At 52.5% G+C, this 21,945-nt stretch overlaps 1 protein-coding gene across 3 annotated transcripts; it reads right to left on the reverse strand.

Annotated features, from left to right (window-relative positions):
• Nucleotides 1-4,223: 4,223 nt before the first annotated feature.
• LOC144936733 (uncharacterized) lies at nucleotides 4,224-21,215 on the reverse strand. Of its 3 annotated transcripts, none has more exons than XM_078863862.1 (3): nucleotides 20,955-21,215; nucleotides 7,433-8,645; nucleotides 4,224-6,129 (listed from the first exon to the last, which is right to left on the reverse strand). In XM_078863862.1, the coding sequence occupies exons 2-3, from the start codon at nucleotides 8,465-8,467 to the stop codon at nucleotides 5,056-5,058; spliced, it is 2,109 nt and encodes a 702-aa protein (XP_078719988.1). In that variant the 5' UTR covers nucleotides 8,468-8,645; nucleotides 20,955-21,215; the 3' UTR covers nucleotides 4,224-5,055. The 3 variants fall into 3 exon arrangements, with proteins under 3 accessions (XP_078719988.1, XP_078719986.1, XP_078719987.1); XM_078863860.1 differs by having other exon boundaries at nucleotides 20,919-21,215; XM_078863861.1 differs by lacking the exon at nucleotides 20,955-21,215 and adding an exon at nucleotides 17,652-17,798.
• Nucleotides 21,216-21,945: the final 730 nt, after the last annotated feature.

A 21,945-nucleotide genomic window follows, 5' to 3' on the forward strand; every position in this document is an offset into this window, starting at 1 on the left:
CGCAAGCAGCCGTCCCCAGGTGAAGAACAGGTCTGTCGGGAAGACAGCGTCTGAATGAAATTTCATTTTTCATTCAGACGCTGTCTTCCCGAAATTTCATTTTCATTCAGACGCTGTCTTCCCGACAGACCTGTTCTTCACCTGAGGACGGCTGCTTGCGTTGTGGCCGAAAAGTCGTGAGAATTATTTTATTATGTTTTATTTGTATTATTTTATTATTTCCCTTCTACGAAAGAACCAAGAAGGGGGGATTCGTAAAGTTCACGTCCCCCCCTACCACTTCCTCACAGATTAGAGGAGTTGTACTGCACTATAATTATACGAAATGTACGCAACTGCTGCCGGCTACTGACTCTGTACTGAGTACGTGCCACCACGTGTTTTAAGATTACGTCGTCAACAGTAACCAGCAAAAAAAAAAATAACACGATTTTTGTTCGACAATTGTATGGCCGCATCTAAAATGTTCGGTATCTCAATATCTTGGCATTATCTGCGAACGTTCGGGCTGACTGGTCACCTTCGACAACCACGGTGGCTGCACCCCCGATGGCCGGCGTCCGTGCGTGGAAATGTTTTGACCGATTACTTTTCCCGAGCTCTGCGAGCCAGGCACCACGGCGCGACCGTTCCTGGTCGCCTGAACTGCTGCTCCGCAGGGAACTACGCGAGGGAGAGTGGGGGGGGGTTGGAAAGTCACGGGACGAAACATTTTAAACGTTTTTACTTAAAGTGCCACGTTAACCTGCATCGCTTGCGTGTGTGTGTGTCGTTTGTTTTGAAATGGACAAAAAAAACGGGATTTCTTCAAAGACTCTGTTAAGATTAATGAGACACTGAAATGCCTTTGGCTCAGAGGCATTGGTTACAGTATACGTTTATAATACAGGGGACTATCAACAATAAAAAAAAAAGTTACAAAAAATATCAAAATTATCAATATAACAATCCTAATAATAATTTACTGAATTTCAGGTGGCGCCGAGAGGTACGCTTTACACTTTTCATCGTTTTATCGCTGAAGTAACACGTTACAGAATCAGAATCTTTATTTATCCTGGAGAAATCCGATGAGTTATGAAGCTCTTTGTCACAGATGTCCATGTCCAGTAGGAGCATGGTCACAAAGTTACGGCAAACAATACAAACAAGCGATAGTGCGACGTGGGAGAAAGGTGAAAAAAACCCACTAAAATAAATAAATAAATACACGGAAACTGAACTACATCTTTTTTTTTTCATCAGCTAAGGCCCACTGAGATATTAGTTATTTTTCAGAAACGACCTGGCCATAAATGATAGCTTATCGAAGTGGCTCATCACGTGGATATGTAGAGCGCGCACACGGGCTGTGTACCCTGTTGCCTGAGCTGCCCGACACGTGCGCAACAACGAGACGGCTTTGCCCCTCGGGACGATTCGCTGCCCCCCCCCGCGCGCTGCTGGTTTTGCCTTTGCCAACGAACGGGCCGTACCACGGCACGTTTTCTATGCAAAATAAAAGCGGTGATAACTGCTCGACAAGTCTGCTCTCACAGGACTCCTCGCTTTTGCTGGCTGTTCTGCGGTGGTCAGTGCCGTAGCGGTCATTGGCATTCGACCCTTGGTGCAGGGAGTTCGTGTCTCACTTCTGTGTCCAATTTCTCCCGCCGCCTCTTCTTCGTAGGTCTGAGCCTGGGCCCTCTCTCGCTTGCCCCCGTGGGCCCCAGTGCATTTGCACCGCACGCTCGGACAGCAGCGTGGTGGTTGTGCATCTGCAATGTTTCATTGGTATCGTTTTTGGAGGAATTAACTAATCGTACATGATTATGATGTGCTCCTGGCTGAATGGAATCGTGAAGAGATGGAGACACCCTGACGACTGGCTCAGTCGATCGACTCTCATTATCGTGTCAGGGAACGGAAACCGTAGAACCACTTCTGAGTCACTTTAAAAAAAAAGGTTTCTCTTACAGTGGCTCCTCACTGCTCTATCACAATACACCCCGAGGCAATAGGATATATTGTCTCGATTGTAGATCGAGATTTAAGTCGAGAATGTATTTCTATACGTTGTTGAACATAGCTGCATCTAGTGGCTGCTGAGATCACATGAACCCATGAGATACAACACATACATTTTAAAATGTGTATGCATGTATCGTGAGCTTAGAGAATCAATATTATTAAATTGATGCATCATCACATTCCTGGAAATTACCAAATAAACATACCAACATTGGGCCAATTCGTTGGCACGTGGTTGGAGCCGTTGAACCAATGTTGGCCCATTGTTTCATGTTTACTGGGGAGTGATTTGCCGCATTTTAGTGTTATAGACTATGTACATTTTAACTGTCACAGCTGGACATGGCTGCATTAAGTGCGAAAGTCAATTTTGTAGGATTTTCGTGCACAGCGAATGAACCGAGACCCAAGGACTTGGGTTCAAATTTCGGGTGGCTTACCGGTTTCTCAGTGCCCTGACACGGGTTTCGTGATCTCCCCGAGCCACCTGGCCTCTTCAATCACAGATATAACTCAACACATTTAAATCCCACTACAGCGATGCCACTGACAGCCACAACACCACCACCACCATAAACAGCTGCAGCGAAGGCCGACACCGAAACGTGGTCTCTAAAGCACGCGGTCCCAAAGCAAGCACTCACGCCTTCCCTGATCGCGGAAGTTAAGTGCCCGTGACACGCAGCACACCGACAGGACAAGCACAGAACACGCTTCACAGACTGAGAGTTGGGCCCTTAGCTAGCACAATATTTTGGACCCAGAACCTAGCGATGAACCCTATTTGTGGGCACTGTCAGCGAACCGGTGTGGCAGTGGCCGATCTGGGGTGGGGGGGGGCGAAGGGGCAATTGCCCCATCCCCTTGAGACCCAGAAAATTAGCAACTTATTTATATGTTGTGTGGTGGTGGGGGGAAATCGAGCAGCTACTGTGTGGCGGAGCTGTAGCTGATGGGATATGACATAAGGCAGCTTTAACGAACAGGTCAAAGATCAGTTTGACACGTGGATGTCAACGATTCAGTATTTTTGTGTTACCCACACCTCAGCTACATTGTCTTCTCCACTGAGCGCTCGCCAAAAGCGTACGCATTAGCAGTGGACGGAATGCGCCACTGGAAGGCAGACATGGCCGGTGGTCCGGAGAGGGCGACATCGGCTCGTGCGATGGCGCTGGCTGGATTGTGGCTTCGCAAAGACAACAAAACACGCGAAGGGATGGCGACAGCTTGGGGGAAGGCCTTAGTACAGCAGCGGATAGATCATGCGTGATTACGATGAAGAATATTAATCTATACTTTTTACAATTAAGTAGGGGGGAGGGAGGGAGGGGTGGGTGAGGGTGAGTGCTATGTCCATGGCTCTACGGGATGATCTGCGTCAATGGAGACCGGGGAAGAGTGAATCGGTGCTACCCACGGACAAGGAGAGCAGCTAGCACAATATTTAAGACGCGGAACCGAGGGTTGAACCCCATGGAGGGCACTGTCAGCGAACCGGTGTGACAGTGGCCGATCCGTTGATGGGGATGGGGGGTGGAAGTCGGGATGATCCGTGTCAATGGTTTGTTGTCCTTCCCCCCACACCTCCGATTAGCACGGTTGGCTACGTACAGCGTGAAAGAAGTTCAACACACACACACACGCACACACGCACACACACACGCACGTTGGAGACTGGGGACGAATGGATCGGCGTTACTCGTGGATAAGGAGGAGCAACGCTGGCCTGAGTACAACACAAACCCCGGCGAGCGAGGAGCGCGTGGGCGATCGCTCCCCGACTGCCGAACCATTCCAGAGGGGCTCCTCGTGGAGTCGACGCCGCCGCCGCCGGGCGAGACAGGAGAAGATCGACGTTCGCGCGGCGGTGACGGCGGCGGCGGCGGTGACGGCGGCGGCGCATCGCCGCAGCCGCCGCGTTTCTACAAAAAGAGGAAAATAATAATAAGGCGACTTGATGCTTCTGCGAGCAACCGAGCGTCCGAGGAGAAAAGGGCATCGAAGGGGGAAAAAAAAAGAAATCGCTCGCCCAAACCTCCCCGCAACCACAGCCCCGAAGCCGACTTCATGACCCTGATTATGACCCCTAAGCCTCATCTCCATGACCAGTGGGGATTCGGTGCCAATGCAAGATTGGATCATGACCCCCCCCCTCCCCTCCCCACAGAATACTATTATTGTAACCCCCCCCCCACCCATGATGCACCCACCAGCCCCACCGTGTAGGCGTTTAACTCCCCCCACCCCTCCTCCAGCCATTTTGGGTCATCCTTCTATCCTCACAGCTGCGATAATGGTGGGAGTTGGCCTGTTTGTCTTGCCAGAATACACCACAGGAACCATGGGCAGACCCCCCTAACCCTAAATGTACGTAGCACTGACCCAGAGAGGGAAGGAACATTTGTCGACGGGGAACACATATTGCTTGAATATAATTTGTACCCCGGAGGTTCAAATCACGTAAAGTATGAATGCCCGGGGAGGCGCTCATTACAGTCTACGGGGGTCAAAATAGTTCCTCACGCTGGCTCCGGGCTGGACCAGAGAGGCCACCGACTTCTCTTCTCAAGCCGAGTCACTCGCTTGGAGGAGAAGGACGGGCCACAGAACCCGCCGCGATGTCAAGGGATCCAACGTGTGGGGATGCGACGAGCGTCATGTGACACCGCTCGCTCGGATTCACTTGTCGGCTGCGTCAAAGAAAATTGCGCGGCAGCAAAAAATGCGCGCAAATTTCATCTTCGATACGGCCGAGCCTTGTGCATACCTGAGTCAAAACTCGGCGAACGCCCACGTTTGACCACGGTTGCGTGGCCGTGTAAAGTCGGGGGAGGTAATGGACGAATTCAGGAGCGGTTGTGCTCACGGGATCATCGAGTGTGGGGACCGGGGCCTGGGGCCCTGGGACCCAAACTGGAGCCACCACGGCCCCAAGTTCCCAGCGGTCATGGAAATGAGGCATCTAACCCCCTTCGCAGGCTTCTACCTCGCGCAGCCTCGACAATTGCCTCGGCCTCCCCCACCCGTCGGACCACGAAGGTCGCTTCATCTCCCGGCAGTGGAGCGCCCCTCGATGGACACCTTGAGGGCGTGGGGGATGAGTCCCGGGCGGTGCGGCGCGTGCCGCGGCACGGCACGCGGACCCAGGCCCCTGTCGGCGACTCCCGCTCCATCCGGCGCCGACCACCGCCGCCGCTTGCGGCTCTCGCTCAGCTCCGTGACCTCGTCGGCGCAGGAGGCCGCCGCCTCCACCAGGCCCTCCACGTCATCATCCTCCTCCTCATCCTCGTCGTCGTCGTCGTCGGCCTCTTGCTGCTGCCACGTCACCGAGTGCCGCGCCCCGTGGTCTCCCGGCCGCCGCTCCGGCTGGGCCCCGTTCCCCTGCGGCGGTGCCACGGCCCAGCCGCCCCGGAGGCCCCCGCGGCCGCCACCTTCCCCGTGCCCGTCCGGGACATCATCCCCACCGTGGCCCCTTTCCCACGCGCCCAGCGACACGCGGCGACTCCAGCCCAAGTGCTGCTGCTGCTGCAGGTGCTGGAGGTGCTGATTCTGTTGTTGCTGTTGTAGCTGCTGCTGCTGCTGTTGTTGTTGCTGAAGCTGGCGTTCCTGCTGTTGTTGCTGCTGTTGCTGCTGATTCTGTTGCTGCAACTGCTGCAGCTGTTGCTGTTGCTGCTGCTGCTGCTGAAGCTGCCGTTCCTGCTGGTGCTGCTGCTGGTGCTGGTGCTGCAGCTGGCGCTCCTGCTGCTGTTGAAGTTGATGCTGCTGCTGAAGTTGATGATGCTGCTGCTGGTGGTAAAGCTGTTGCTGCTGCTGCTGCTGCTGCTGTTGATGGAGTTGACACTCATGCTGCTTCTTATGCTGCTGCTGTAGCTGCAGCTGATGTTTCTGCTGCTGCTGCTGCTGGAACTCTTCATCGTGCTGCTGCTGCTGCTGCTGGTGTTGGTGCTCGGTGTCATCGTCGGCGCCGCTGGGCTGCGTCGTGAGCGACACGCACATGTCGCCCACGCACAGCTGACGGCAGGCAAGGCCGAGGAGGCGCAGGGAGAGCGCCGGCTCGCACGATGCCCAGCCGCAGCCGAACACGAAGAACGGGTGCTCCGCTTGCACCTCGAGCATCACCTGCAGAGGAGGAGGAACAGGAAATGTTAGACACAGCATTATACTATTTCAGTTGATACATCGCACTGTTGGTCATGCAAATTGCATCGCAGAATCGCCGAGGGACCAACAGACAAACTGGAAGGGCAACTGAGATGGTAAACGCGCAACTACCAAGAATTGCCCAAAATGCGTTTCTTTATATAATCAGATATTTTTCGTCCTTTATATAAACTAGACTATTTACACGAATTTTATTTTACCAGATAAGGCCCACTGAGCTATACGGCTCTTTTTAGAAGCAACCTGGCTACAAATGATAGCTCAACGAAGTGGCTAATCACGTGGAAATGTATAGCAGCCAAATAACGAATATGAACGCCGCTCCATGCTCACTCGAGCGGCACCTCCGATGAGCACGGTCGGCGACGCACGGTGCTAAAGAAGTTTAACATACAGCACATACATGCAGACTAATGACTTCCCTTTATAAACTTGGAAAACACCTAGACACAGTGATTTTCACATCTCTTAGGAGTAATACTCTTCGGTTTTTTCGGTAAAGTCGCGTAGGGAAAAAATTTAAATTAGGATAAAAAATATAGAAATTAAATAATAAATCACTCGAATAAATCTTAGGAGTAAAATTGTCATTTGGGCGTAGATCCAAATTGGCGACTGTCCTGATACCATCAACTCAATGACCTTGAGAATCCGATTGGTTTCCAGGTGGCTGCCTGAACTGTGAGCAACTCTGCTACTTCTCTAAGCCAACATCCTCGATACAACTGGAAAAAAGTGTAGTTCATGAAAGTTAACTTCGTCCATAGCACAAGCTGGTACCATACAGCTTTGTGTGGGTACGCACGATGTGTGTGTGTGGACGTAGTGCTGACCACCCACCCCCTCGTGTGCCGTGTCGGCCTTAATTGGTGCTGCTCGCTAACAGTACTTGTCCCAACCGTCTGTTAATACTATATGGGGAATCTTTGTCTTTGTACAGTGGCGCACCCAGTTAAATGCTTGAGAAGAGGCAAATAATTTCCACCGTCATCCAAGAATGCGCAATATTATATAATATTCAATGCATTAAAAATTAAATGTCATCAAGAATTATGAATTATTCATTTAGAATTTTACAATCATGAAATATTTCAAAAAACGGTCTCGGATGTACAATGGCCAACTAAAGATTTAAGGGTGGGGGGGGGAGGTGGCAGAGGGTAGGTCAGACAACTACCCATTTTGTCTCCTCCCTGCGAGTGTGCCCTCTGCGCGTGCCCTCTGCGTGTGCGCGCGAGCGGGGGGCCGGCCGCGCCATCACCTGGCCGCGCCGCTCGCCCAGACAGAAGTGGAGCCGCACGCGGCCTCCCGCGGGCTCCCCAGGCTCGCCGGGCAGCGGCTGCACCGCGGCGACGCGGCTCGCGTGCACGCGCACGCTCGCACACAGACGCGCGCTGCGCACAAAGTCCTCCGTGCTCAGCTCCTCCACGCGCTTCAGCTCCCCGCTCGCCAGCGCGATCACCGCCCCGCGTGTCAGGTGCGGCGGCGGCGGCAGAGGAGGAGGAGGGGGCGCAGGCGCCACCGCTCTGCAGCCGGAGACGTCCGGCAGCTGCGTCCGCACCGCCCCGCGCCCGTCTTGTCCCGGCTCTGCGTACGCGGCTCCGGCCACGCCCGCCGGGCGCGCCTCTTGCCGGCGGTGAACCCGGGCGGCGCCGGCGAGGTCGGCGGCGTCAGCGGGCGGCGACCTCGGGGTCGGCCCGGAGGTCACGACCCCGAGGGCGGCCACGGAGGAGGAGGCCGAGAGAGTGCGGGCGGTGGCGCCGGGCGCCGACACGAGCACCGTGCCGCGGCACAGGGGCCGCTGCGCCGGCGAAGGCCGCCCCTCGTCCGCGGCCGTCGGCGCCCGGGCGTTCCTGCCACCGTTCCCGCGAGGGTCGGCCCCGCCCGTCCCCTCCGCGGTGCCCGGGCCGCCCCGGCCAAAGTTCTGTTCGCGCCGCGCCTCGAGCCCCTGTGCCGCCACGACCAGCGGACCCCATCCGTCCGCCGCGCCGCCGTCTCGGCCGCCCCCGTAGGCGCACGCTAAGTCGCCGGACGCTCGGTCGCGCTTGAGGCAGAAGTCCGCGTCGCCTGGGAAGTCGAAGCCCCTGCGGGCCGCGTCGCTGTTTCTGGCGCGGTCCGCGTACGCGGCGGGGCCCTGCGCCTCGCGGCCTCCGTCGCCGTGGCCCGCGGCGCGGGAGGGCGGGCCCGGCGAGCCGTGGAGTGGCGGGGCCGCGCCCTCCAGGGGCAGGCTGCCCTGCAGCAGCTCGCGCTTCTTCGGGGGCAGGCTCTCGTTGCTCCACTCCGTTTTGGACGCCATCGAGAGGCGGCGAGCAGGGAGAAGGGAGGCGAGAGAAGGCCGCGCGGATGTGTCGGTCTCCCCGATGACTTCTACTCGCTGGGGTTTGCGAAGAGACGTGACTTCGCGAGATGGGACATCACGGCACCCCGAGCGCCACGATGACCCGCGTCCGATTCAGCGCCACGCGGCACCATTCCTGCAATGAGACACAGCGGCACAATCTAGGACTTGAATGCGTGGGTTTTCATAGCCGCTCGTGAGCCAAGTGCGGTTTTGTGGGTTGGGCTGCACGTTGAGCATTTTTCTTTTCTCTCTCGAGCTTTGGCCACGCACTACTGCTTCGGGCACCTTCACGAGTGGAAGGTCAACTTCAGCAGGCGCCTGCAGTAGGGCAGACGGCCACTCTATCAGCGGAAACCCAAACCACCAACTGTGACCAGGGATACATTTCTGAGTTTAACACGTGGTAGGCTTTCGCGACCAATATCAACCATAATACAGGTTTTTTTTTATTTGGGTTAGATCGCGTAAATATGTAAATTTGTCGTTAAACCCGCCACCACCCGACATCGCCAATTAGTAAGGTTTGTCACGTAAACAGAACATGCCAATTCGTTACTAGTGCAGCACACCGGTTGTGTGTTGGAGAACAAAGTAAATGTTGTGGCTTGGCTCTCCAACACACCGGTGTGCTGTACTCGTAACGAATCGGCATGTTCTGTTTACGTGACAAACCTTACTAATTGGCTGTGTCGGGTGGTGGCGGGTTTAACGACACATTTATATATTTACGAGATCTAACCCCCCCCCCAAAAAAAAACCTGTATTATCGATACATTTCTCAACGAAAATTTTCCCGGTCGATGGGAGTAAGCGCGTCTTTAGTAGCCATGTGTAATGCGGGCGTAAGCGACCTTCCGGAGGTGACGTCACGGGGGGTGGAGTCATGTGACGTGGGGGGAAGGTTCGGGGCTTTAAGCGGGTAAACCGGAAGGGGAAGGCAGTCGGGTTGTGAATGGAAAAGGGTGAGGCCACGAGGGCGAACGAGAGGAGGGGGGCACCGCCGGCGAGCGGGAGCCGACCCCAGAGTACAGCCAGGAAGGCTGTGTGTTAGAGGCAGCGGTGTGGCTGCAGAGAGTCGCAGGAGCGACGAAGAGAGAGGAGAGTACAGCCAGGAAGGCTGTGTGTTAGAGGCAGCAGTGTGGCTGCAGAGAGTCGCAGGAGCGACGAAGAGAGAGAGAGACGGCACGAGGCTGTCAGCGCTGCGGAGTGAGCAGCAGCGATTACAGCCAAGGGGGCTGAGAGTGAGTAACAGCAGCGGAGCTGCTGTGGGGGCTACGAGAGCGACCGAGGCCAACAGAGGGGCTGCTGGAAGAGAAGAGAGAGACATCGGAGTCGGCACTGTGGGGACTGAGCAAAGAAGAGACAGCCGTGTGGGTAATACAGTACGAACCGAATAATAAAGGACACTGAGCCAGACATCGTGGTCCAGAGTCGTTTATTACACTGGTGTCAGAAGTGAAACGGCTTGTCAAGACGGCTCGGAAGAAAGAATATTCCTGTGCCATCATCTGCTACATCATCCGACTTACGATTGAGACAGATGGCGCAGCTGGAGACCTGGAAAATCGTGCTGGCGAAACCGTGTGAGCTCACCACGCCGACGACGGCAGTGGGGAAAGCCGATGGTGGTCTGCAGGCCGACGCCTTGCCTGCGCTGCCAGCGCCATCTGCCACGTGGCACGAAGACGCCATCTTGGGCGTGGCAGGGGAGAAACGGCGGGAAGCCGCCATCTTGTCTTCACCGCGGCGGGGAGACGCCGCCATCTTCAACATCGCGGCGTGTTAGAGGCAGCCTTGCGCTGCCATCTGGAGGTGCCGCGGGGAGAGCAGCCTGCTGTGAGCTGCTGTTTTGCGAGGGGGAGCTGCGAGGAGAGGACGACGACGCTACAGCTGCTGGGGCGGGAGCACTCCCGTCCTGGCTCGGGTGCGAGACAACGGAGCAGTCAAGTCGCCGAACGAGTTCTGCAAGACGACTCAAGTTGCCGCCCTGCCGTCCTCTTCTTGCTGCAGCCCCGGGCGGGTCGTAACGATACGCAACCGGCCTTTACACACACCTCACCCATCTTTCGAGGGCCGGGTGGGGGCGATTTTGTTCTCTCATGACTCGATTGTGCGGAGCGCGGTTCGGAAAGTGTGTATGTGTGTGTAATAACGATGAACGCGCTATCTGCTTGTTGCTCGGTGTCAATTAAAGTGTGTACGTGTGTTGAGAATGGACGGAGAGTATGCTGTGCTTGCTGAGTGTTAAATTGTGTGTGTGCGCTGCGGTGTGGAGTTGTTATATTGATGTCGAAGTTAATTATTAACTCGGGAGCGTCGGGTATCTTGCGCTGTATCATCTCGTGGGTTACCTTGTGCGATGGGCTTAATTGGAAAATATATATATATTTTTTTTTTGGTGTATTGTGCTGCGAGGTGCTAGGTGCGATGTGGTTGTTGCAAGAGAGTGAATATTTGTGTTGTTGCTGCAATGTTACGACTGGATTAATGGTGTGTTGGTTACCTGCAGATCGGTTTGCTATTGTGCTTAAATGTGCGCGTGTGATCGCGATATGTTGACTGTATGTGCTGTTACACCGTTCTGTACGGTTATGGGGTGCGATGCATTGATTGACTATTGGGATTGGGATGTTATTAATTGTGCGTACCTGTTTGGAAATTGGTAACAAATTCGAGGGGGACCCTATTATTTGGTCGTATGGATGTTATGTACACGCGATTTTGTGTATATTATGGGTAACGGCGCTTTGTGAGAGAGAGAGCGCGCTTTGAGGGTGCGTGATGACGCCGTTGTGGGTGTCTCAAAGGTTAATGCTAATGGGACCGTAAATTGGCGCCAAGTTGCGTCGCGTATTCGGTTGATCGCATGCAGCCACGAGTTGCTTTGCGAGTTGGGTTGTGTAACCAATGTGGTTGGTAAAATATTGGTTAAAAATTCCCCGATATGACTGCTGCGCGCAGCAAGCTGGGGCTGTGCGTCTATCGTTGTTGGGATTGTTACAATAAGACGGGGGAAGCAATTTGTGACCCCCAGCAAAAGGGAAGCTGGGGTGCACGAATGGAGAAAACTGGCCACGTGTTCGCGCGTTGGGCCGCCATTTTGCGCACACGCGGGGTATGGCGACGATGCGCTTTGCGGAAAGGGCCGCCATTTTGAGTGCGCGCGAGATATTGCGCGAACGCGCTGGGCGAAGGGGGCCGCCATTTTGAGCGCGCGGGAAAAACCTCGGTGGGGCAAATATTCCATCTGTTATGCCTGCCATTGTTGATTGGGTGATGCACGAGTGGTGGTCACGTCGGCCTATGGCTGATGGCTGACCTGACAGCCCGGAGGCGAAACCTCCGTGGTATGTCTTAAACTAATGGGCCGTGTGCTCATATGGCTCGGGGAGTCATGGTTCAGTTGTGCGGTGGCAGACTGAACCTGGTGTGCCGGGGGCTCACGGGATTGGGTTAGGGCGTTATTGTCTCTATAAGAGAACATTACCCCATGGGGGGGGTCGTTGATATCTGGCCTTGCCGAGGGATTGATCTTCCCTTGGCTATAAAGCGTCAGACTATAAGAGGCTGGTGTGTGTCCATCGCTGATGGGATAGTAAGGGAGGAGCATGGCCGAGTGCTGCTCATCCCCGAAATGGCACTAGCCGAGAGTATGGTAAATGGATGTTGCTGTGGGTTGACGACCACGGTGAGGGTTACGGCGAGTTTGACGTTACCGCTGGGGAGCGTGGCTCTCCACGCGAGGGTGTGCGATTAGGGGTTTTGTTGGTTTGTTGAGAGTGACTGTGGGTACATGCTGTGTACGTCTGAGGTCTGTGCTGGTCCTCAAGGGAGGAATGCTGGTGGGTAAGAGCAGAAATTTTTTTGTTGTTGTTGTTTTCACGTGTAAATAATATTGCTGTTCAAATGTAAATACTGGGGCGTCCATCGCGGTTATTTGGGTAATTATTGGGGTTTCTTAAGCGGCCCGGAATTACATCATCTCTATCCTGGGGCCGGGGGGCTGTCGTGTACGACATGCGGATGTGCGTTGTTGTGCTTTGTGCTGTTGTTGTTCTTGTTGTTATATTATATGCTTAGTGTCCTTTAGGGGGGGAAGCTCGGTTCGCCGCATTACGATTTGCTATTGGTCAGCCGAGGTCGGCTGGGATTTTTCTACGGGGGAGGGTGGTGTAATGCGGGCGTAAGCGACCTTCCGGAGGTGACGTCACGGGGGGTGGAGTCATGTGACGTGGGGGGAAGGTTCGGGGCTTTAAGCGGGTAAACCGGAAGGGGAAGGCAGTCGGGTTGTGAATGGAAAAGGGTGAGGCCACGAGGGCGAACGAGAGGAGGGGGGCACCGCCGGCGAGCGGGAGCCGACCCCAGAGTACAGCCAGGAAGGCTGTGTGTTAGAGGCAGCGGTGTGGCTGCAGAGAGTCGCAGGAGCGACGAAGAGAGAGGAGAGTACAGCCAGGAAGGCTGTGTGTTAGAGGCAGCAGTGTGGCTGCAGAGAGTCGCAGGAGCGACGAAGAGAGAGAGACGGCACGAGGCTGTCAGCGCTGCGGAGTGAGCAGCAGCGATTACAGCCAAGGGGGCTGAGAGTGAGTAACAGCAGCGGAGCTGCTGTGGGGGCTACGAGAGCGACCGAGGCCAACAGAGGGGCTGCTGGAAGAGAAGAGAGAGACATCGGAGTCGGCACTGTGGGGACTGAGCAAAGAAGAGACAGCCGTGTGGGTAATACAGTACGAACCGAATAATAAAGGACACTGAGCCAGACATCGTGGTCCAGAGTCGTTTATTACACATGTATAGTGAGGCGGGATGTTGGACGTGGCGTGCCGGGTGCAGAAATATTTTCTCGGTCGCAGTCCTGGACAGACGGCAGCTGACGCATCTTACCAAGGAACAGGCCTGGAATGAGACACTACCAGACTCCTGCCATGAAATCCTCTAACTGGACCTACAGAGGGCTCTCTTAAGCTGTGCAGTCAGGTGTACATTTCCTGACGAATTTTTGTAATTTTCCAAAAAATTAATTTGGTACAATTACAATACCAGTATGTCGTGGGTTTTTTTGTTTTTCTGTGATTGTCCTGAGAATTGTCTTCATTTAAATATTGTATCGTAGATTTACAATACAATAAAACTTGCATTTTTATAGCATCATGACGGTCTCTAGCTGCTGTACGGAACATAGGGCATATTATTTTTTGGTTATTTATAGAGAAGGATATTCAGCCACAGGCAGAGGATAGACGTAAAATTCCTCCAGGCTGGAACTTAAACAGGGGCAGGGTGCCGAGAGCACAGATGGTATGGGAGAAGGGAGTTCCTGGTGATGGGGACAGCAGCAGAGAAGGACAATCACGAATCCTCTCGGTTTCAACACGAACCAAGTCATCGACAAGAATACAACAGAGCACCACGAAAGTATAAAAAGCTAAGGCGGCCAAATTGGTCAGGGGACTTGTTAAGGCCATGTTGACTCACTGCGCTGGCATCACTGAGATCCTGGCTTTAAATCTGTGTTCCTGCTGCCAACTGATTAAACTGGGTTCTCAAGTGCAGCGAGAATTGATTGGTCTCATTACAGTTACTACACAGCAACAACAACAGCGACAAAAACTCACCGCATTAAATGCGTTTTTTCACTTGCGACTATTCCAATCCTCGTAGAATTAGAACTGTAGGTTTGACTGACACGCAACGGACCCGTAGAGGACATTAACAAGCTTGTCTTGCTTGGGTAGGGAGGGCTAATGTAGCTACTTCAGTAGTATGTATGTGGTGACATCATCATCATCACACTGTCCGCTTGTTGCTGGAGTCGTGAATGGAAGATTCTTGTTCCCACGACTAAATGCCGATGGTGCTGCACAACGTGGCATAACAGACTTGCTGGGTGGAGACCGAGGTCAAAAGATGCAAGGGATTTCTGATAATTATCTGTTAACAAATGCCAGTTACACCGTGCACAAATGCAGCAGTGGGTGAGATCGGTTAACTGGTCTGGGCGGATATGCGAGGTCGGATTTTAAACGTGAAACTTTTTGTTGCAATATGTGGTGGGTGGGGGGGGGATTGGAAACAGATAAACAAAAATGTTTGAAATTATTTGGGACCATTCTATGACGGTGTGGTGCACAACTTATTGCAAACAAGCAATGTATTCAGCTCATGACACCATGCTGATGCAAATGGGAATATAACTGGCTGGAAATCAATCTACTTAAATAAGGAAAAACAAAACATGAGTATGTACCAAATACACTTTGTATTACTGTAATAAAAAAACACATTCGCCCAAATAGGTTTGCTGTTTGTCGGTATTATTGGCAAAGCTTTCTAGGTAAGTGCACAATCTTGACTTAAAGCTTTCGTGACTGCAGGAATACATATTCTATGGGTCTTTCGGCAAAGTCACGTAGATAGCCAAAGACGATTGCTTGTGATGCGATCGAAACATCGTGATATTTTTAATATTTTTCTACCTACGTGGCTTTACCGAAAGACCCATAGAATAAGTAAGTGCACGAGTTAGTATTTTAAACACACGCAACCACGGCACAGCAGATAAACATAGCATCATCGTTACCCCATGCTCATCACACGCAACAACAACAACTCACTCCCACGTCACTCACCTCATTCATTATTAACATGCATGAAGTCACTTTGCTAAAGGGGCACGGGGAAGCGAATTCTTACACACACGCGCGCATGCTCACATCACAGCAGCCGTGGCATGAGCACGCTGTCATGGAGGCTGAGTGAGAGACTACAGCTGGCAGTCTAGAGATGTGTTTAAAAGTCCAATGAAATGTTTAAAATGACGTGTAATATTTAAAAAAAGCTGAGCTTTTGTTAAGCAGCTGATGATGATGATGATAGGGGTAATGTACCCCGAGCATCGTCGGAAACATCGGATATAAAACTGTCGAATGTTGATTGCTCTTCAACATTCCTCCGGTTTGCTGATGAACCAAATCAATTGGCACAATATGCCCCCGCATGCGATTGGCTGTCGGATGGTGGAAGGCAATCGTTTAAAATAGACATTATACCGACACGATGATCCAACCCCTAAAGAAACCAATTATGACTCATGATGGTCGTGAAAGACTACGTACACCATGATCCTCCACCACATTATGCATTTAAATTAATCAATACAAAAAACACAAAAAAACAGCCTACTGTCATTATTTTGTTCCAGCCACTGCTGGCGGAAGAGCCTCCACTAGAGGGAGCTCTAGAAAGCCACACGTACAGGGACTTTAAAAATCCTACTCTTCCACGTTTTGGAAGCGGTGGGGGGGGGGGTAATCCCACGCGACCTGCCGATCCCCTAGCCGCAATTCAACCCCAACGTCTGCTGCTGGGTGGGCTGCGACCAGGTAGGGGTAGTGGTGAGATTCTAAGCAACGTGCCTTTTGTTTAAACCCCCCCCCACCACCACCACCCCCAGCGACGTGGCCAGGTTGTTCCAGGTATGTTGCAGAAAATAAAAATCAGAACTGAGACAAGATGTACATTTACAGTGGAGTGCAATCACATTTGCAGGAATACAGCCCGTAAGGTGGTGGGGGCAGGTGGGTTTGGGGTGGGTGGGGGGGAATAGATGCTTGGAGTGATGACATTGAGAGACACAAGGAGGAACACACGCCATGGACGAGAGGATGGACGCCAGGGAAAGCCACGAGGCAGACTGTGGAGAGGGGTCGCTGGGATGTGCGCAGGACCCACGCCGAGGGATGAGACTCGTCCAGGAGCGCGTTCCACGAAGAGACGGAGCGATGAAATGAGCTCGCGTGCAGGTGCCAGTCGGTGGATTGTTGCATCGTGGGATTATGTTGGGGGAGGGGGATTCATCCAGCAGTGGAAAGGTCATGGCTGGTGGTGATGATGATGATCATGCAAATACAAGGGAGATGCCAAAACGGGAGCGAACCGCGTACGGCTGCTGCTGATGATGATGCACAAACACGATAGGGATGAGTCAGGCAGTAGCTGCTGGCTCTCTTGTATAACGCGGTAAGGTTATAGACATGCAGCGAAGGAGGAAAAAGCACTCGAGACGTATTAGTGAGAACACTTTGGATAGAAAAAAAAACATAACCCACAGCAACAACAGCAGCAATATCAACAACATCAACAACAACAACAATTCCATGCCAGATGAAGACAATGCATGAAGATCATATTGTTCTGTTAAACATAATCATGGTGATATTAAATGTTATCTGGGATGATGATGATGATGATAATAACTTGGATTGAGTGATGATGATGTTAAATACATAATGGGATTACGATAAAGATGATACGTGTTGCAGCGTGTCAAACAGGTAATGGGATTAAGATCACCATGAAATGGTTTGTGTGATGATGACATTTAATTCGTAACGATGTAAGTATTGCATATCTACTGCGAAATGGTATGATCCTAGGCGTTGTATTACGATGTGCAGTGTGTAACGTGATAATGACGGATGTGTGACGATGATGGCCATGCCACTGGCGACGAGAGCTGTGAGAGCATGTGATGGTGTTCCCGAAGATGACACGACACGAGGAAAGAGAGAGAACAATCGATGACTTCATCGACTGTGTCCTCCCAACACACAGGGCCGATATTCACGCTCCAATGGGTTCGCCTGAGTTATAGCTCGGCTATTATAAGTGCGGCCAAGAAACCCACGGTGTGTCTGTGTGTCTGTGTGTGTGTCTTTGTGTGTCTGTGTCTCTGTGTGTCTGTGTCTCTGTGTGTCTGTGTGTCTGTGTATCTGTGTGGGTGTCTTTGTGTGTCTGTGTCTCTGTGTCTCTGTGTCTTTGTGTGTCTGTGTCTTTGTGTGTCTGTGTATGTGTGTCTGTGTGTGTGTCTGTGTCTTTGTGTCTGTGTGTCGGTGTCTTTGAGTGTGTATCTGTGTGTCTGTGTCTTTGTGTGTCTGTGTCTTTGTGTGTCTGTCTTTGTGTCTGTGTGTCTGTGTCTCTGTGTGTGTCTGTCTTTGCGTCTGTCTTTGTGTGTCTCTGTGTGTCTGTCTGTGTGTCTGTGTCTTTGTGTGTCTGTGTCTCTGTGTGTCTGTGTGTGTGGTTGTGGTTGCTGCCCTGTGTTACGTGGGGAGCGGTGGCGGAGTGGTTAGCACGCTGCGCTACGAACCCGGCGGCCCCGAGTTCGATTCCCGCTCACGGCCAACACCAGCCGGTCCTGGGGCCTCCTCCAGGTCGACTCAGCCTCAAATGAATTACCTGTTGCGGTGTGTGTAGTAAACATCGCCACTGGGGGAGACAAAGGCGGCCGGGCGTGGTTCTGGCCACCCACCCCCTTCATGAGTGGCTCGCAAACGGCACTTGGCCCAAAAGTCAGTGAAAGGCTGTACGGGGGACCTTTGCCTGTGTCTCTATGATGGAGTGGTCCCCTATTGTCCCAGCATCGCCTTTGTTTGTATCTTCTTGCTGCCCCTCCCATGCAATAACAAAGACAAAGGTCCCCCGTATAGCCTTAGCAGAGACTGTCGGGGCAAGTGCTGTTCGCGAGCACTGTGTCTGTGTGTGTGTGTGCACATAGGCGGTGTGGTTCAACTTGTAACGGTTAAACCCTTTCAAAAAATGATACGACCTAACAAATAGAGGAATCGTCAATGTCACAATTAATTATAGATACACCGGGGAGCGTTTTATAATTTCGGAACGTGCGATGATGATGATAATGGGAGAATGATGCCCTTTGCTGTGATGACGGTATGACATCAACCGCGGACTTGGGCGATGTTAATGACGATGGTGGTGGTGGTGGTGCTGTTGACGAGGGTTGATGTTCGATGGAGGATGATGATGATTTTAATGAGACTGGTGTTTCTAAATGGTAAAACACACAGCCAGACACACACACAAGGCAGGACAAAGACAAAGATCCCCCGGACGGGAAATGCTGTTAGCGAGCACCTATTAAGTCCGAAACACCATTAGAAAAGGTGGGGGTGGGGGGGGGAATACCGCTCCAGGTACTCGTTTTAAGGCTGAGTCGACCTAGGGGAGGCGTAGGGCCGGTTTCATCTATTTGTCACTGTCGTTGGCCGTGCGCTAACCGCTGCGCCACCGCTCCCCTCCAACACATACACCCTTCACACACACCCATCACACACACACCCTTCACACAGACACACAAGACAACACACCCTTCACACACACACAAGACAACACACCCTTCACACACACCCTACACACACACACCCCCATCACATACACACCCCCTTCACACACACCCATCACATACCCTTCACACATACACACACTTCACACACACACACCCTACACACACCCTTCACACACACACACCCTTCACACACACACACCCTTCACACACACCCTACACACACCCTACACACACACACCCTACACACACACCCTACACACACACACCCTACACACATACACACACTCTTCATATATACACAAGACAACACACACACGCCATTTACATACACACAAGACAACACACCCTTCACATACACCCTTCATACACACAAGAAAACACCCTTTACATACACACAAGACAACACACCCTTCACATAGTACACAAGACAACACACGGATAACATGACACACAAAGCAGAACAGACACAGAAGGCAGCATACACAACACAAACACAAGACGACACACACACACGAAAGCCCACCAAAGCACGTTAATGCAGCACACACAACAGCACACCATACACTAGGAAGCACACCCACCCTACACACACAACAGCACACCATACACTAGGAAGCACAAGCACTAAACACACCCACCCTACACACACAGATAGCACACGGCAGCACACCCACCCTACACACACACCCCACACAGACACACCCTACACACCATACACACACACACTCTACACACACACCCTACACACAAACACAACCTACACACACACACCCTACACACACACCCTACACACAAACACAACCTACACACACACACCCTACACACACAACCTACACACACACACCCTACACACACACACTACACACACACACTCTACACACACACCCTACACACAAACACAACCTACACACACACACCCTACACACACACCTACATACACCCTACACACACACACCCTACACACACACACCCTACACACACACACACCCTACACACACACATACCCTACACACACACACAGCCTACACACACACTACACACACAGCCTACACACACACACCCTACACACACACACACACCCTACACACACACACACACGCTACACACACACACACGCTACACACACACCCTACACACACACACACCCTACACACACACACCCTACACACACCCTATACACACCCTATACACACACACACCCTACACACACACCCTACACACACACACCCTACACACACACCCTACACACACACACACCCTACACACACACACACACACCCTACACACACACACCCTATACACACACACACCCTATACACACACACACCCTACACACACACCCCCTACAAACACACACCCTACACACACACCCCCTACACACACCCTACACACACCCTACACACACACACACCCTACACACACACACAGCCTACACACACACACAGCCTACACACACACACACCCTACACACACACACACCCTACACACACACACACCCTACACACACACACCCTACACACACACACACACCCTACACACACACACACGCTACACACACACACACACGCTACACACACACACACGCTACACACACACACACCCTACACACACACACACCCTACACCCACACACCCTACACACACCCTATACACACCCTATACACACACACACCCTACACACACACCCTACACACACACACCCTACACACACACCCTACACACACACACACCCTACACACACACACACACACCCTACACACACACACCCTACACACACACACCCTATACACACACACACCCTATACACACACACACCCTACACACACACCCCCTACACACACCCTACACACACCCTACACACACACACACCCTACACACACACACAGCCTACACACACACACAGCCTACACACACACACAGCCTACACACACACAGCCTACACACACACACAGCCTACACACACACACAGCCTACACACACACACACCCTACACACACCCTACACACCCCCTACACACACACACACCCCCTACACACACACCCTACACACACCCTACACACACACACACCCTACACACACACACCCTACACACACCCTACACACACACACCCTACACACACACACAGCCTACACACACACACAGCCTACACACACACACCCTACACACAGCCTACACACACACACCCTACACACACCCTACACACACACACCCTACACACACACACCCAGCCACCGCCGTCTGAATGGTGGAGGTGGTGCCGAGTGCCTGTACCGCGTTATCGTCGTCACATGTCCGCGCGATGCCGACCTTGCCACACACACGGCTCCTGCTGATGCTGCTGCTGCTTCTTCTGCAGCAGTAGCTGCTGCTGCTATTGTTGCTGCGAGCGCGTCTCTGCCCAGCGGCGTGAATGATGCTGCTGATTGTGGTGGTAGCGGTGACGGTGTGGTGGTGGTGGTAGCGGTGTGGTGGTGGTGATGGTGTAGCGGTGGTGGTGGTAGCGGTGGTGGTGGTGGCTGTGGCTCCACCCTCGATTCACCGACTCCCCTATCAACATCACTCGACGCAGCGCAGGAGGAGGCGGGGGGTCCCTCGCGTCTCGATCCGCTTCTCTCATCACATTCACGGGTTTCATCCCACCGGCTCTGACGTCACGTGTTTAGACTTTTCAATATAATGGGTTGGTCCAGATGTCTTGTTACCCCCCCCATCCCCACCGCTATCTGATTATCTAAAACTTGTTTTTTTTGGAAAAGGTTTATTTAAAACAGAAATTAATATTGCAAGGGGAAAAAATGTTAGGGGGTCAATTAATTGTGGGTGCACAAGACATCTGGACCACCCTCTACAGTGCATCACCTTCCCCAATATCGTAATCTTCACCACCATCACCATCATCATCAATCATATCACCACCACCATCAACATCACCATCATCACCATCATCACCACCACTATAATCATCAACACCATAATCATCACCACCATCATCACCACCATCATCACCACCACCATCATCATCAATCATATCACCACCACCATCATCATCACCATCATCACCATCATCACCACCACTATAATCATCAACACCATCATCATCATCATCATCACCACCATCATCATCATCATCACCACCACCATCATCACCACCACCACCATCATCATCATCACCACCATCATCACCACCACCATCATCACCACCATCATCACCACCACCATCATCACCATCACTATCATCATCACTATCATCATCACCATCACTATCATCATCACCATCATCACCAGTGTTGCTGTTTGC

This window comes from Lampetra fluviatilis, chromosome 17, assembly GCF_964198595.1.
Source record: "Lampetra fluviatilis chromosome 17, kcLamFluv1.1, whole genome shotgun sequence".
In the NCBI taxonomy this organism is placed as follows: Eukaryota; Metazoa; Chordata; class Hyperoartia; order Petromyzontiformes; family Petromyzontidae; genus Lampetra; species Lampetra fluviatilis.

Excerpts from the sequence above, each read along its gene's own strand:
- LOC144936733 (XM_078863862.1), bottom strand. The coding sequence starts at position 8,467 with ATGGCGTCCAAAACGGAGTGGAGCAACGAGAGCCTGCCCCCGAAGAAG. Across the intron at positions 6,130-7,432 it reads TGGGCGAGCGGCGCGGCCAG|GTGATGCTCGAGGTGCAAGC; the intron begins GTGATGGCGCGG and ends CCTCCTCTGCAG.